The 16,209-nt window shown below is 38.8% G+C and overlaps 1 protein-coding gene across 2 annotated transcripts in view; it reads right to left on the minus strand.

The window, feature by feature from the left end:
- LOC5564155 (lachesin) overlaps positions 1-16,209 on the minus strand; it is a 413,190-nt gene that overhangs the window by 54,140 nt on the left and 342,841 nt on the right. For both annotated transcript variants that reach the window (XM_021843072.1, XM_021843071.1), the window contains exons 4-6: positions 13,441-13,547; positions 12,783-12,990; positions 4,417-4,578 (exon numbers count right to left, since the gene is read on the minus strand). In XM_021843072.1, the coding sequence (XP_021698764.1) occupies positions 4,417-4,578; positions 12,783-12,990; positions 13,441-13,547 (477 nt within the window). The remainder of the gene's footprint in view (positions 1-4,416; positions 4,579-12,782; positions 12,991-13,440; positions 13,548-16,209) is intronic.

Below are 16,209 nucleotides of genomic sequence, written 5' to 3' on the forward strand. Positions count from 1 at the left end.
TGGAGTTCCCAGATATATTTAGGACAGCGTTGCAAAAGTGTTTAGCGGAAGGCTGCTTCTCAGACAGATGGAAGGTGCAGAAGCTAGTGTTGCTGCCAAAACTGGGAAACCGCCTGGAGATCCTGTTTAACCAATATGCTTGATGGAAACTCTTGGTTATCTTGTGGAGAAGGTCATCCTCGGCAGGCTGACAATCCACACGGAAGGCGGGAACGGATTGTCGAAAAGGTAGTTTGGATTCCGTAAAAAGACTTCGACGGTCGATGCTACTCGGGCAGTCATCGCGTGCGCGGGAAAGCGTCCAAGAAGAAGAGGAGAGGCAATCGTAACGGTAACGATAGACGTTAAGAACATGTTGAACCGTGCCAGTTGGGAAGCTATCGCCGCAGCCCTACATAGAATGCGGTTTCCCGAATATCTGTGTATAGCTCTACAAAGCTACTTTCAGAACCGGGTACTGGTTTACGACACAAACCAAAGATGGAAGTCAATTGAAGAAACGGCGGGAGTTCCACAAGGATCCATAATTGGTCCAATACTGTGGAATATGATGTACGATGGTGTGCTAACCTTGACACTGCCGAATGGAGTCTAGATTGTCGGGTTCGCAGATGACGTAGTTCGTGAAGGTGAAGATGCTGACGGTGCAATCGCTAGACATCATTGAAACGTGGATGACTGGAGATAAGCTGCAGTTGGCTCATCACAAAACGGAGGTAGTGCTGGTCAGCAACTGCGATGTGGTTTAACAGTTCGAGATCAACGTTTTAGGGTACGCAATCTCATTGAAGCGCTCTCTAAAGCATCTGTAACGGTTGACGACAGGCTAAACTTCAACAGCCACGTAGATTATGCCTGCGAAACGGCAGTGAAAGCAGCTAACACTGTAGCTAGGATCATGCCCAACTTTGGAGGACCAAGAAGCAGTACGAGGCGTCTTCTGAAGACAGCATCATCGTCCATATTGAGATACGGAGTCTCGGCTTGGACTGCAACATTGACAATCAAACGCAATCAAGAGAAGCTGGCACGCACGTTCCGGAAAATGGCTATACGGGTGGCGAGTGCTTACCGCACTATATCGTCGGAGGCAGTGTGCGTTATCGCCGTAATGATTCCCATCTGCATCACTCTGGCCGAGAACACAGCATGCCACAAGCAAAAGGACAAAAGGAATGCGAGGCATACCATCTGATTGAATGCAAAGGCCAAGTGGCAGCAGGAATGGAATGACTTGGAGAAAGGAAGGTGGACCCACCGGCTTATTCCTATCGTGTCGGTATGGACGACCAGAAAACATGGACAAGCTAATTTTTTTCCTGACCCAGTTTTTGCCAACCATGGATGCTTCCGGAAATATCTGCGTAGATTCGGACATGCAGAGTCTCCACATTGTCCGATCTATCTAAATATCAAGGTGCCACCGGAGCATGTTATATTCGACTGCCCTCGATTCAGGGAATATTAAACTTCCAGTCTTCGCGGGGTTTGCTACCGTCAGAACCACCACGCTGCTGTAGCGAGGTTTTTTCAACAGTTTTGTACAAAATACAACAGCGCGACGACTGAAGTGTTAAGCGAGATGATATAAGAAACCACAAGTGTTTTAAATCCGAACAACATCGTGCCCAACATGTGCTACCATGAAAGCACTTGGTATGCGGTGAACAGAGGGATAACGCTGCAAAGGAGATGGCGTGAGTACCAGAAAGCTCCGAGTCGCGATCGGAGTAGGCTAAATCCTCCGTCGGAGACTAGATCTAGTAGCGCGGTCGTAGCGTAGTATCGGTAATATGTCGTCCGCCTGCAAACCGGAAGTCATCCTCCAACCGGAATTGCAGAACCGACCTAGGTACTTGACCAACCAACGTTGTTGCATCAGCAAATGATCGTCGGGGCGCCTATGAACCGGAAACTTCACACCACCAGAATCGCAAGACCGATCTGCCCGGAAAACATCGGTTCGGGAGATCTTCCGTGGCCGGGGAATTCTTCGTCGGAGTAGGGCCTTCCTTAGCCGAGTGGTTAGAGTCCGCGGCTACAAAGCAAAGCCATGCTGAAGGTGTCTGGGTTCGATTCCCGGTCGGTCCAGGATCTTTTCGTAATGGAAAATTCCTTGACTTCCCTGGGCATAGAGTACCATCGTACCTGCCACACGATGTACGAATGTAAAAATGGCAACTTTGGCAAAGAAAGCTCTCAGTTAATAACTGTGGAAGTGCTCATAACAACACTAAGCTGAGAAGCAGACTTTGTCCCAGTGAGGACGTTAATGCCAAGAAGAAGAAGAAGAAGAAGAAGATGAAGAAGAAGAAGGGTAGATTCACCGCCCGGGACTACTCTGAGTAGTACGGAACGTATCACCGGCTTGAGCCGTCAGAGCGTCAGTGAACTGGAAGCTATCCTCCAATCGCAATCGCTGGACTGACTCTGACAGTCTACCGGCCAGTATCGAGGCATGAATAATCGCGTAGCCGGAGTATGCTAGATCTTCCGTCTTCGACTAGGCCGATCGTCTAGCATCGATAGTCACAAACCAGTTTTGGATCGTCGGGGCACCAGTGAACCGGAAGTCATGCTCCAACCGGAATAACTGGTCCGACCTAAGAATTCAGCTGGTCAACCAGGGGAACTCTAAAAGCAGCAGCGGAGAACGAGTAGTTGAAGAGCAAGGAAATGCACATGAGCGTCCAGTAGAAGTTCAACAGGGTTCTGATGTGAGACCAGCTAAAACTGACGAAATGCATGAGCACAGCCCTCCCGCGATGAAGTTGCGTGATGTAGTTCTGGGGAGATCGAGGCATATGAGTAGTAGGGAAAGTTTTTTAGTAGTTGAGCACACCTAACGTGAGTTCCGCACTGTGCCAACAATTAACAGGCCAGGCTTTTGAAGCGTTTTTGCACCATGCTATGAATAAATAAAGCAAAAGGCGTGAATAGACATATATTAATAATTTGAAATAGAAGCATGAAACGAGCTCACCATATGATAGTTCATAGTCGACAGGATAGCAATTTCAAATCTCTTCATCAACACGTCTATAGCACACGAGCTAAATAAATGAAAAAAAAAAACACCATCAAGCATTTTGAGCAAAAGCAAAGGAGAAATTCGACCAGATATATGGGAAAATTGTTCTAACTATGACCATAGGGGGCATTATAATCGATGAAATTCTTTCGTTGGTGACTTAAAGCTTCTCTTATTAACACAGAAGATACTACAACAAAGCAAAAGTCTCTACGTCAAGAAACATAAAAGTTATATTGCTGTTTGCATTTGAGATGCAAATCATAACCAAACGTTCTCCAAATGCGGTAATACAAAATAATCAAAGGACACCTAGCAACGATTGTATATGACACCGCGTTTCTTGTGAAAAATCTTACCGCGTTTGGTGTTCCCGTTAATATTTGCATTTCAAACGCACATATCAATACCTAGGGATACTGAAATTCGGTTTTCCCTCGGGGAAGAGAATCTGCAAATCAACAAAGAATTTTATTGACTTCAGCGCACACTATTTGTAAAAAATATAGGTTGAATGGGTTGTTTCCAAATATTTGCTTGATTTTCTCCATACAAGCTAAGTTTTTTGTAGATTTGAAACTTATTTGAGATTTTTGTAGTTTGGTCATTATGATCCACCCTCATGTACGGCTCGAAGTAATCATCATACTTCAAAACAGTTTGTAGCTCCCTGCCTACCAAAACGTCAAAACCTAATACACCCCAAGACAACTTGCACGAGAACAGCAGAACATACAACTTGATGAACTTTCTATCATGTTATGTTTCGTCCTCGAAACATCGTAGGTCGACATCAATCTTCTCCCCCTCCACTGTCCTGTAGTGGCAAAGTGCAACGCTTTTCGAACTTTCTCCACTCTCGCGTCCATCCCCAGAATCACACATTTATGAGAGGCCAAGTTAGGCACCACACGTAGACAACGAAGACGACGCTAAAACAATCAAAAATCGATTTATCTTCGTTTTTGTGCATGCTGCGACGTCTTTGATGAGGACAATGCTCTCGATTGGGCTATGATAACTGGAAATAGGGCCAGAAATAGGACGACGACGACTACGCTGATGATGATGATGTCGGAGGTCACATGTTCCGTCAAATAGCATTTTGGACTATGAACGTTGTTTTGCAACGTTTAGGTGTCATTTAGTTTTTTTTTGTTGGTGATTCGAAGTCGATACTTATCATCTGTAGGGAGTTCAGTGTGCACAACCAAAGTTTCTTTTATCACTATCTACAGGCACTTAAATTCTGCGTTCATTCTGCGATATGTTAAAATTTGTTTTTCCTTCGTTCATGTCAGAAATTAGAGACTTAAAAACAAATGAATGTCGGCTTCGTAAAGCCTCAAAGCAAATATTTGATGGTTAAGGGATATCGCTCTTACCTTTCTTTTTTCGCTCGACGGTGATGCTCTGGCCGTCCTCCCTTCGCCAGATGATTTTTGGAGTGGGAAATCCATCAGCTCGACACGTCATGTTGATGTTCTGGTTTTCCCGTACCGCCACAGAAGACGGTGTGCTTTCGATGTCCAAGATATTTGGAGGCACTGTAATGAAATTAGACAGATTTCTGCGATTGAAAACTATTTCAATTTGGAGACAAATTCCTGTTAACAATTCAAGGAAGCACAACAATAGACAACGAACTAACATGCAATAAATAAATGAATTACCGGATTTAGTACTATACCATTTAATCCCACTAGAGTTTGAATCCTCAACAAACTTAAATACCCTTAAATGATGCGATTTTTCTGACGAAAATTATTGCATAAAAATGAATAGATTTGCTTCCTTGGCTTTGTGGCTATCATTGTATGAGCCATGAAATCCGAGATTTTGTCACCAGTAGTTCAAGGGTTATCACTATTTGATTGTTAACAAATCAAACAGCATGTCATATTTACGTCCCCTTTGAAATTTTGGGCAAATGTTAATTCAAATAACATCGGATGTTTTTTTGTGCCGTCCTTGGCTTAGTAGTACCTAATTTTTGCAGCTAGGAAACAAAGCCATTTATTTTAGATGCAGAGTTCCCCGAATTCTAACAATTTCCAGTTGGTTCTAACGCTGGCTTCAAATATTGCTGTTCAGTTTACAAATCCACCACATGAGCACGGTCAGTTAATATTACTCAATAATAACAAAATTGCCCATTTAATTAGGTCAATCGACCATTCAGCTCCCGCCGATCTGGAATGCTTTGGCGCTTTATGGCAATTTTCACGCAGACTGCGTCCGTCGTCAGTCGGAATGGTTTAATTAATTAAATTTTCATCCATTACGGATAAACCTAATTCTGTTGAACGTGTTTCCCGTGGGTGTCCGTAACTGATGTCCCTTTGAGTCTGTTTTCATAATAAACTCCTTCGCATTTTGCCCTTGCCGCTCCTACGCCGGCATCCGATGGGCTTCCGAATTTGGATATTTTAGACCGAAGCCAGTTCAACGCACCCCCATCGCTGCGGGTATTTTTTCTCGTTGAATTCAACCATGCACTCTAGAAAAATGTTACTCTGATTAAAAACAATATAAATTTAAGTTAAAGTCGAGTCTAGTACACGACACTGAAGACGGCCTTACAGATGAGGTCGAAATATGCGTAACTGTCAAAGGATATACACTCTAGTGGAATTAAATGGTATAGTACTAAATTCGGTTTTTTCATCTACTTATAAATTTAAGGCTGACAAAATCGGGAAAAAAGGATGTGTACCTTACTCTATTTTGTTTAATATTATTCTACAGTATGACCGTCATCGAATTCCCATATGGGTCGAAACACTATAGGACGCACTGGAATAAATTAAGTAAATAGTTTGGGTACATTTTACATTTGTGGTTCTGTGAGTTGTTTGTCAATGCAACTCGACAAAACTGGGTGTACGTGAATGGCTTACACCAGCCTTTCCTGCCCCGTCGTTTTGCTCCTGTATTGTATTTTGTCAAAGTTTTCAGCAAGTAAAATATGTGTATCCAGAGGTGTCATTTTCATGAACATATTAAGGGGGCAAAGCCTGTACACACGCCTAGTATCTGGGATCGAATCCCATCCCCGGAGCGTCACTTATAGATTTGGAAGGAAAGCGATGCTTCCAAGATGAACTAACACATGGTTAAAAGCTTGTTGATAGAAATAAGAAATAGTTCACCAGCCGAGATCGAGAATAGATTTTTACTTGAGTTTTATATTTCTTATTTCTTATTAAATAATGGATTTTATCTATTTCAACCACTCTTTAAAAACTAAGTGTCGGAAATATTGAAACAGACGCATTTTTTTGCTTATCATTACAAAGCCAGATATTACTTGCTTCGGTCTGACTCAATATTGACCATTTACTTATAATTATTAAGATCAAAATCATGAAACGAAAACTATAAAGTTGAGTATTTTTTTTGTTTACCAATCATTTATTTATAAGGCTCATACGGTTTCTAAAACCTTTACGGGGCCGATTACCAAGTAAAATAACACATGTGAGTTATTCTAAAAACCAGAGTGTCATATTTCTCATATATACCTTAATGAGCTAGTGTGCCATGCGATATCCCATATCGCAGCTCACAGATTATGTGAGACACGAGATGCAGATAGCGTAAAACGGGGTATCTTTGATAATGCGGGTAACTTTGATAGTGCGTAACTCACCACATACTAAACGAAATATCATAATTTCTGTTAATCAGTTAAGCAAAATGAATGCAAAACTAAAAAATATTAGTATGACACTTAATGTAAGAGCGGTTTTCATTTGAATCATGGACATTTGAGGCTTTTTATACGAATATTAAATCTTGAGAAAATTTTAGCATTTTCGAAACGCTTACAAACAAACTGTTCTACGATCACTATTTGGTTTAGTTTTGAATAGTTGGCTACTTTATGATGCGCTTATTAGGATTACTTTTATGTTCTCCTAATGCTTCCAAAACTCAACTTATAATATTCCCACATAAACCAAACCAACTGTGGAAGTGCTCATAAGAACACTAAGCTGAGAAGCATGCTCTGTCCCAGTGGGGACGTAACGCCAGAAAGAAAAAGAACATAAACCAAAAGCTCTCAATTTGAAAACTTTGAAAAGTTTGAAAACAAGTTGTCACGTTGAAAGGGGTTCCAATAAATTGGTCAGATGAAGATAAGTATCTAGGGCTCATGCTAGATAAGAATTTAACTTTCAAAAATCACATTGAGGGCATTCAAGCCAAATGTAAAAAATATGTAAAATGTCTCTATCTCCTTATTAATAGAAAATCAAAATTTGTATGCTGTACCAATATGGACTAGCTGTTGTAGTACCAGGAAGAAAGCTCTGCAGAGGATTTAAAATAACATTTTGAAAATGATTCTGAAGCTTCCTACTTGGTATAGTACCAGTGAGTTACATAGAACATAAAATGTTGAAACATTGGAACAAATGTCGAATAAAATAATTAATTATTTTAGGCAAAATCGTTGCAATCTTTAATTGCCGCGATTAATGCGTTATATTTGTTTCTTATAAGCAGGTTAAATCAACTCACCTGTAAAAAATCTGAACTGCTACGGCAAATGAAATGTAATAATATTTTTGTACCAAATTAGGATGATAGTGTTGTCTAACACAGAACACTTAGATATAATAAATAAATGTAATATTTGGAATGATACTAATAAAGAATTAAAAAAAAAAAGAGATTCGTGCTCGCGGCAATGTCCACGGCAATAAGGAAAACCCTTCTGGAAGGTATCGAGGTTCGATTCTCACAAGGGAAGGTCACGATGGTGTTACACGGGGTTTTCAACCGAACTATTTTTGTTAGATTCCACATGTCGAAATATGGAATACCCCAAAGCCTTTCGGGTGATGGACCAGTGGTGTAGCCAGGAGGAGCTCTAAAAGGGGAAATTTTGTGCGTACACACGCAGAAAATTCTTGCACGATTGACATAACTTTTCCGATAGTTGCTTTAACATGTATGGATACAATTGTTACAAGCATATTATTGGTGCTTCTAAACTGACTGTATGGTTTGCCCAATCGTGTTTGCTTTTGTTTCTGTCTTCCATCACATGAATATTTCAATTATCTTCTTGGCATTAACGTCCCCACTGGGACAGAGCCGGCTACTCAGCGTAGTGTTCTAAGAGCACTTCCACAGTTATTAACTGAGAGCTTTCTTTGCCAAAGTTGCCATTTTCGCATTCGTATATCGTGTGGCATGTACGATGATACTCTATGCCCAGGGAAGTCTAGGAAATTTCCATTACGAAAAGATCCTGGACCGACCGGGAATCGAACCCAGACACCTTCAGCATGGCTTTGCTTTGTAGCCGCGGACTCTAACCATTCGGCTAAGGAAGGCCCATATTTCAATTATATTATTGTTGAATCAGCTTTCCGCACATTATTACCTTGGAACGTTATTAGCTGTACCGCACAAAAACGCTGATTACCAACAAGCGATGTTGAAGTAGATGTATGTTAATGCGCTCTCACTCTCAAGATAGTGGTTTGTATTCCTGCTCCCATATGTATTTACATTTTATCGCATTTTTGCAATGTCGATAAAGAAGATTCGTGCCGGTTTTGACAACACAACATCAACAATAATACCATTGTCATGATTTTATATTAATATTGAGTCAATCATATCTATTGTTGATTCAATTCACCTATCACTTTTAAGACCACCGGAATTTCCCGGAGGAATCTGTCATTGGGGACATCACAGCCTCCCTCAGGGACATCCGGTGGTCCCAAAAGTAGTCACTGTAGTCAAATATCCATTTTGAGTCTACAGTTGCTCTATTTACGACAAGACATGAAGAATTAGCCGTCGCATGATCTGCTTTGGTGTCAAAATCGAAATGTCCCCTATGCAAGGTTCCCCCGGGGCACTTGGCGGCGCCATGAGTGGCCAAATCTGTACAAGACTCAATTTCAATTTAAAGTAGGATATTTTATGATGAGCTAGGGAGAAAACAATATTGCGCGATATTTTTTGAGTGAATAAATTGTTTGATCCCAATTCGGATCCACTACCGGCACCGATTCCAGGGAAATGGCCATATCTTGGTTGTTTCTGGACCGATCTTAATACTTGGCGCACCAATCGCTTCAGAATTTGATCTTCTATCTTCATGTGTAGTAAAATTTTGATGTTTAAGCCGAGACCTTTGCTAAAATCACGTCATAATTGTACTGCATAAGACATGCTTCCGGAAATCCGGATTATCACCGGTATCCGGTGGTCATAGTTCATCTCCGTGGATGCACCTCAAAACTAGATTAGTTGACCCGTCCATTACTTCTTAAAGAATTGAAATCGGTCATTTTTTGTCAAAGTTACAGCATTCCAAAGTTGGCCCAATTTTTGCCTGTTCCATTTATTTTGACAACCCCCTGTATATCAAATATTCCATTATTTGCGATACTTTAAAAATGGGGAGGGTACAAAAAATGGTGGGAGGGCTCCCTGCAAATCTTATAACAACTCTTCATATTGTATTTAAAGTTGAAAACATGATATGGCACATGAATTCCGCTGTCCTGAATATAAAACACTTATTGATTAGATTAGATTTTTAAATAAAAAATGCAAAAAGTTCAAGTATATTTTAAAAATGACCTGGGGCAGACACGAACATTCTGAAAACGCCATTATTTTTGTTTATTTTTATACTTTCAAGCCCGGGGTGTCCGGTCTCTGTGCATTCAGATCAACTTTTTTTGTCGAACAGTGTTATTTTGTGTAGTTAAACCAATCATACCAAATAGTTAAACCAACCATAGACATTGTTGAATCAATTTTAATGTATGGTTGACTGAAATTCAATGTCAAATATGATTGATCTACCAGCAAATATGATTGACTGGACAATTATTTTTTCGCCGTGTATTATATTATTAAGCTTATTTGAATTTAGACAAAAATATTTTTTTAGTATTTATTGTGATGGTAGAGAACAGAATGGACAATAATGTATATGTACAATGTATTTGTTCCATGCCATAGGCGCAATCGGGATGGGTTTTTGTTGGTATGCTATTCTAGTAAAACCAAATTTGTTTTGGTGGCTTTATTCCATGTGAGTTGCGCCAATGGCATTAAAATACATTATAAACATATATTAATGTCAATTCTGTTCATTACTATCGTAGTAAATACTGAAAAAATCTTTTTGACAAATTTTCAATTGACTCAATAATATTATATTCGTACAATATCGACCCTTTCAGAGCCCCTCCTGGCTACACCACTGGGACATCACCCGAAAGGCTTTGGGGTTTTTCATATTCCGACATGTGGAATCTAACAAAAATAGTCCGGTTGAAAACCCCGTGTAACACCATCGTGACCTTCCCTCGTCAGTGTGTCTGCCATAGAGTTAAGGGGGGGTTTCTTAAAGACTTCTAGCTCAACTCAAAACATGTGTTATAAATGTCATGGTGGTTTGAATCCAAGACGTTTGATTGCTATTTAATTAAGAAACTCTCACTGCTTATATTATAGAAATCGATGAAAAATTGGAAATGTTTAAATATTTTGTTGTTTTTGACGTGAAAATTGAAATTTCTCGTCGAACCTCCTTTGTATGAAAAAAATAAAAATGGAAATTAAATTTTATTTCAATTTTATGTGGGGCGTAACTAGGCTCATCGTAAGGATTTTTGCAAAAATGTTTTGAAACCACATATGGCCCAAAATGTGGCAAAATTTCCAATTAGCTGGACACAAGTGTGAGCTATAAAACTGCCCAAAATCTTCATATTATCTTTGAATTTATTGAAATATGACTTATTGGACGAACAGAGATTTCAAAGTTTTAGGTTTTATCTTTGTTAAAAAAAATAACTACTATTTTCGGGTACATTTATCACAATTAATTCAATTTCGGAGAATTTTCAAAGTGAAGTGTTTATTTTTATACAAACATCGTGTAACGGCTGGTATCGATAAAGGTATCGATATATTGTATTTCATTCAGCGAACTTTTGTCCCATAACAATTTGACACTCATCCTCAGGGATGGGATACGACTCAAATCTCTTTCGGTGTTACACGCGCTGTCGCGAGACAGCAACTTAAATTCGAAGGAGACACGATTATTTTTTCTGCACTGCACCCTGGCAATGCTGACTCGTATCAAAAATTCCACTTGTATTCATTTCACTAATATGCGACTGTCAAAACTCTTGAACACGATGAATATAATTCGTCACTACCTTATGTTTCTGACTTTACCAAATATATTAAGATCCACACGTATAATATTTTGCAAATCAATTTTTAAACTTGTCCGCCATCGAAGCATACATTGCTGAAATTTTCGAAAAGTGATTTTTTGTGCTGACACAAAAGAGAGGCTTCGCATGGTCTTGGCAATATTTGCAAAGTATGATTTTAGTCAATAACATCAAAAGAGTTCATGAAACACTAAGCTGAGTTGCAGGGTATATCTCAGTGGAGCCGTAAAGCGTAAAAAAAGAAAAAAAGGAAGAATAAAAGAGTGGAGAATAATAATAAGAAGAGTATAGGACAGTTCTCCAGTCTCCACTGATAATATCATTTTACGCTCCAATATAAGGAACATTTGAAGACAGTTTGCAGTCATATCAACTTTGCCTCGTTTCAAGATGAACTCTTTAGTTTCCTTCATACCAGCCAGGTCGGTTTGTGGGTAAGTTTGAATAAAATCCGATAGCTGCTGCAATTGCCACGTGCAGGTTCTCACCGAAGTGGAGACACTACTCCGCCTCTCCGACAATACTTGCTAACAGCAGATTGCAGCATAAACGATACAACTTCTAATTGGATAGACTTCGTCGAGAATATAAGAGCCATAATGTGAGAGGAAAACTTTCCTCTTTCCGTTGGGGGGACACATGGGCGGGGGGATAAATGATGGTCGGACATGTGGAGCGGAGAGCTTTCCAGAGTGTCGTAACTTCTCGTTTCCATGGGCTTCCACTCCCGGGAGCTGAGTGTTGTGTGGAAATATAACAATCTTTTAATCTAATAATAGGAACGGAAGCAGAATACTCCTGGTTTACGGTATCTAGGAGTTCTAATCATGCGAAAATGTGTTGAGAGTGCAGAGAGTGTTTGGGACATCTCCATGTAACGAGGGTGATTAAATTTTCAAATGTGTTCGAAGCTGTTTGGAAATCTATGTTGCTTAAATGGAAGTTCTATATGAAATATCACTATTCACTTATTTTTAATTCAAGTACTTTGATTGACTTGTTGGTGTTTGGTTTTTTGAACAACTGCAGAATCGCGATTTAAATAATAGACTACATATTTGGTCCCGTGTATGAGGATAAGGGCGATTCAAATTACAATATGGAATGTTCCAGACTCCAATCCTTGCAATAAAAATTCTATTCTCTCTATTTTTTCTATTTTATTGATTAGATGAAAGGCTACCAATTACTTCTAATCTGTTGTGAAAACTCATTCTTCAAATCAAGTTGCTTAAGAGAGCAATTTAATCTGATGGACGGGAGAAAAAATAAGTAAAAATATGTAAGATGTCCATAAATTTGTTTGCAGTAACTGTGAGATCCCAATACAAAGAAAGGATTATCCATTTCGATTTTGAGACTTGAATTGTTCAACTTATATAAATACGACACACAACATCAATGACGACACATACAGAGGTAGAGAAAGACTCTTTCAACATGGTTGGCATGCAATAACGAGCAGTGTAGAAGATAATTAACATGCAAGAGTCGCCTTCGATTAACTGGATACGTACCAACTACTTGCAGATAGCCAACCTGGCTAATCATGGGGTTCGTGTTGACTTGACACATATAGTAGCCCCGGTCGTCCTGCTGGGCTTGACTGACGTGCAGAAGCCATGTGTTGGAGTTGTCGTAAGTGACACTGTACCGCGGGATACGGGAGATTACGTGCCGATGTATCGTCAGTATCATCTGGCGGTCTATATGGATCCATGCGACCTGCAAATGAATCATAAACTTGAGCTTCCATCGACGGCAGTGTCAGTTCTAGTTGGCGCTTGGTAACGACCGACATACAAGGTCCAGAAGATTATCTTGTAGCGGTAAAGTTTTATCTTGTTGTGCGGTCAGTGGGAAGGGGGTTGGATAAGCGTAAAGGATTACACTTCACCATAATTGCTCATCGGGATGGGTTGGAAAAGTATGCTCATGGGTTGGAAATACTTAAACAAAGTGGTGCTTTGAGTGAGAGGCGTTGATGAGATGTAATTTGATTGCGGTTTCATGGTTGTTATCAAATTGAAAATAAACTAGGATAAATGGGAGCTAATTGAAGTTATATGTGTGTAATCCATTATTCAAATCCCATTGTGTCAATTGGAACGTAATGATTTATGCATGGATTGTATGTGACAGCGGAGAATTAATGCTCAATTAGGCTGCATTTACCTTATATGTTCCTAAATGCTCCACCACGCAAGGCAGATTTGCGTCTCTTCCAACTGCCACTGTCACATTCGGTATTGGCTGTGCGAACCGCGGCTCATCCATGAATACTGAAAGGAAAAAGAAAAAATACATAAACTTTTGATTAAACTGCACATTTGGGATATAAATGTCGGTGAATTGGAATGGTTTACATCTTTTACAAACTGAACAATCAATATCTAAGATATACTAAGTACCCAACGTTAATGTTTTATGTAAGGCCCTGACAAAACGCGACATATTACATGAGATTGCTTATATATCTTGTTACAAGCAACAAGACTATAATTGTCTCATGATTTACTATTGATCTCAAGGACTTCTTCTTGGCATTATATTTCCACTAGGACAGGGCCTGCTTCTCAGCTGACCCAGAAAACGAGACATCGTATATCAATGTACAATCAAAATCAGATACAGATCTAGATAAAGTTCATAGGAATCCTGTTTTGATATGTATAGAAACTGTCAAAGACAATGACACAGTGTGCCTGAAACCATTAATAACGAAAAAAATTCCAAGAATTGTACACCTACCATTTGAAAGATAGAGTATTCAAACGTTTCCCCTGCAAATTTGAAAATATTCTAATGAGATAATCGAAAGTTATAGTGATTTGACGACTTTGAGATATTTCGCAAGGGATATGAACAAGCTTCAAAATATTCCCCAACGGTGCATCAGCTTAACATTAGACATTCAAAACACGTGATACTCAAGCGTCTTTCCTGTAAATAAAATATCATTTCGTCGAGAAAACCAGATGTACAGTGGTTTTAATTAAGGTTAAATTAGAACCCTTTTATACGCCTTTGTTATATTAATGTACATTATTTACAAATAAAAATGTGCATATGATTGACACTCGGCATTCAAAAGATATAGTATTCAAACATCTTTGCAGTTAATTCGAGAATACTTCATCGAAAAACAACAAAACTAGGGTACTTTGAAGTTTTGGACCTGCCTTCCCGGTTTTTCGATCTGGGTGAGATCGTTTTATGCTTCTATACGAAATGGACTAAATATGATGGTCCACATTTCATCGTGACAGCGAAGGTGATACGTTTATGAATTTGTTAAATTAACAGTTATTAGACATTATAGGCGAAATAAACCTTGTTTCATGTTTTGCAAATCATTAAAATGTAACAAGCTTTTTATTTTGTTTAGTTTTCCATAATAAAACAATATCCTTGAATAGTTCGATACTATATGTATCGAATTTTCCTGAGGATACTGATAGATTACTTTTTGGATTGGTGTTGCATGATTCGCATCACGCAAAATTATGAATGATTCGTCATCAAAGATTTCGTCTTGTGCGGTAAATGTTCTATAGTAATCGATGTACTATTGTTTAGTTTGCGCTTTTTTGCGGCAAGATTATAAAGTTCATTTTTAGATCACACTGCGAATCAGACCATTAGATCATTATACTAGTCATTAAGAATACGTTTTTGTAGTAGGCTGAGATGAGCAATAATGTCACAGTAGGCTGAGAAAGTTAATGTACAAAAAATGTCATTAATTTTACAGTACTAATCATAACAGCTTGTAATCTCACATTATTGCATTGGCGACCAGATTTGTTCGAACTTTTTGGGAAAAAGAAGGTGGACGAAGAAGAAAAGTATTGGCCATGTTGTACATTTATATAACGTAGTGAACGAAAAACATTTGTGCTAGTGCAAACCAAATCGATTAGTGGTAGAAGAACTACTGCCATTGGCGTAGCTAGGATTTTTTTTCTGGAGGGGGCCTAGCAAATACTTGTTTTACAGAAGTAATGTCGGTCGCAATAATCACGGTTTTCACAAATTTGGTAGTTTTTACAGATTTGTATCGATTTCATTCATTTATAATTGTGTCTCATTTCGTGGCATATCAGTGATATTTGTAAATTTCAATCATCAAAAAGCTCACAAGGATTGTCTTTTGTGTTTCTCCTTTGATTATTTCAGGAATTAAATCATGTGCTTTGAAGAGTTTCCTCTGAGAATCCCTACGGGAATTTATTCATGAATTATGTTCGCACTTTTCAGTGCTTTTTTCAAGAACACTTTTACTAGTTTTCATTGAGTTCGTCCTGGGATTCCCAAAGAGAATCATTCTCAGACTTTTTGATCTCATCAGAAAATTTCTCGAAGAATCTCTATTGAACTGCTTAAAAAATCGTTTGAAGAATTCCGCATTACAAATTATTTTAATACTTTCTCCTCGAAGGTCTCCAATTGTTAGTTTAAAGTATCCCCCTGTGTTCATAAATAATTTGTTTAGGATTTCTAAGGATTTCTCCGAAGTATAGAACAAAAATATATAAGATTCTCACCAAAAATGACTTCACAATCAACAAGCAATGATTCATTCCACGAATTCTTCAGAGAGTTCACCAACAGTTTTTCCAACTTTGCTTTTGAATTTCTTTCTAAGGTTTCTCTAAGAAATCGTAGCAAAATTATCCAGACATCCTGCAAAAATATTAATTGGCTCTTCCAGGTGTTACTTTAAGGATTCCTAGCAATATTCCACAAAAATGTCCTGAGCAATTTAAAAGAATTCAATTGGGAAATTTTATTCATGATTGCTCAGAGAAACTCTCCGCAAGAAATCTGTATTTTTTCACAGATAATTATTTTCTTGATTTATCTAAAATCAAGGTGCAACATCTCTTCCGTGAAAATAATCAAAGATTCCCGAGTGATTTGTACAGAGATTTATTAGAGAAT

The sequence above is a fragment of the Aedes aegypti genome, chromosome 2 (assembly GCF_002204515.2).
Source record: "Aedes aegypti strain LVP_AGWG chromosome 2, AaegL5.0 Primary Assembly, whole genome shotgun sequence".
Classification (NCBI taxonomy): Eukaryota; Metazoa; Arthropoda; class Insecta; order Diptera; family Culicidae; genus Aedes; species Aedes aegypti.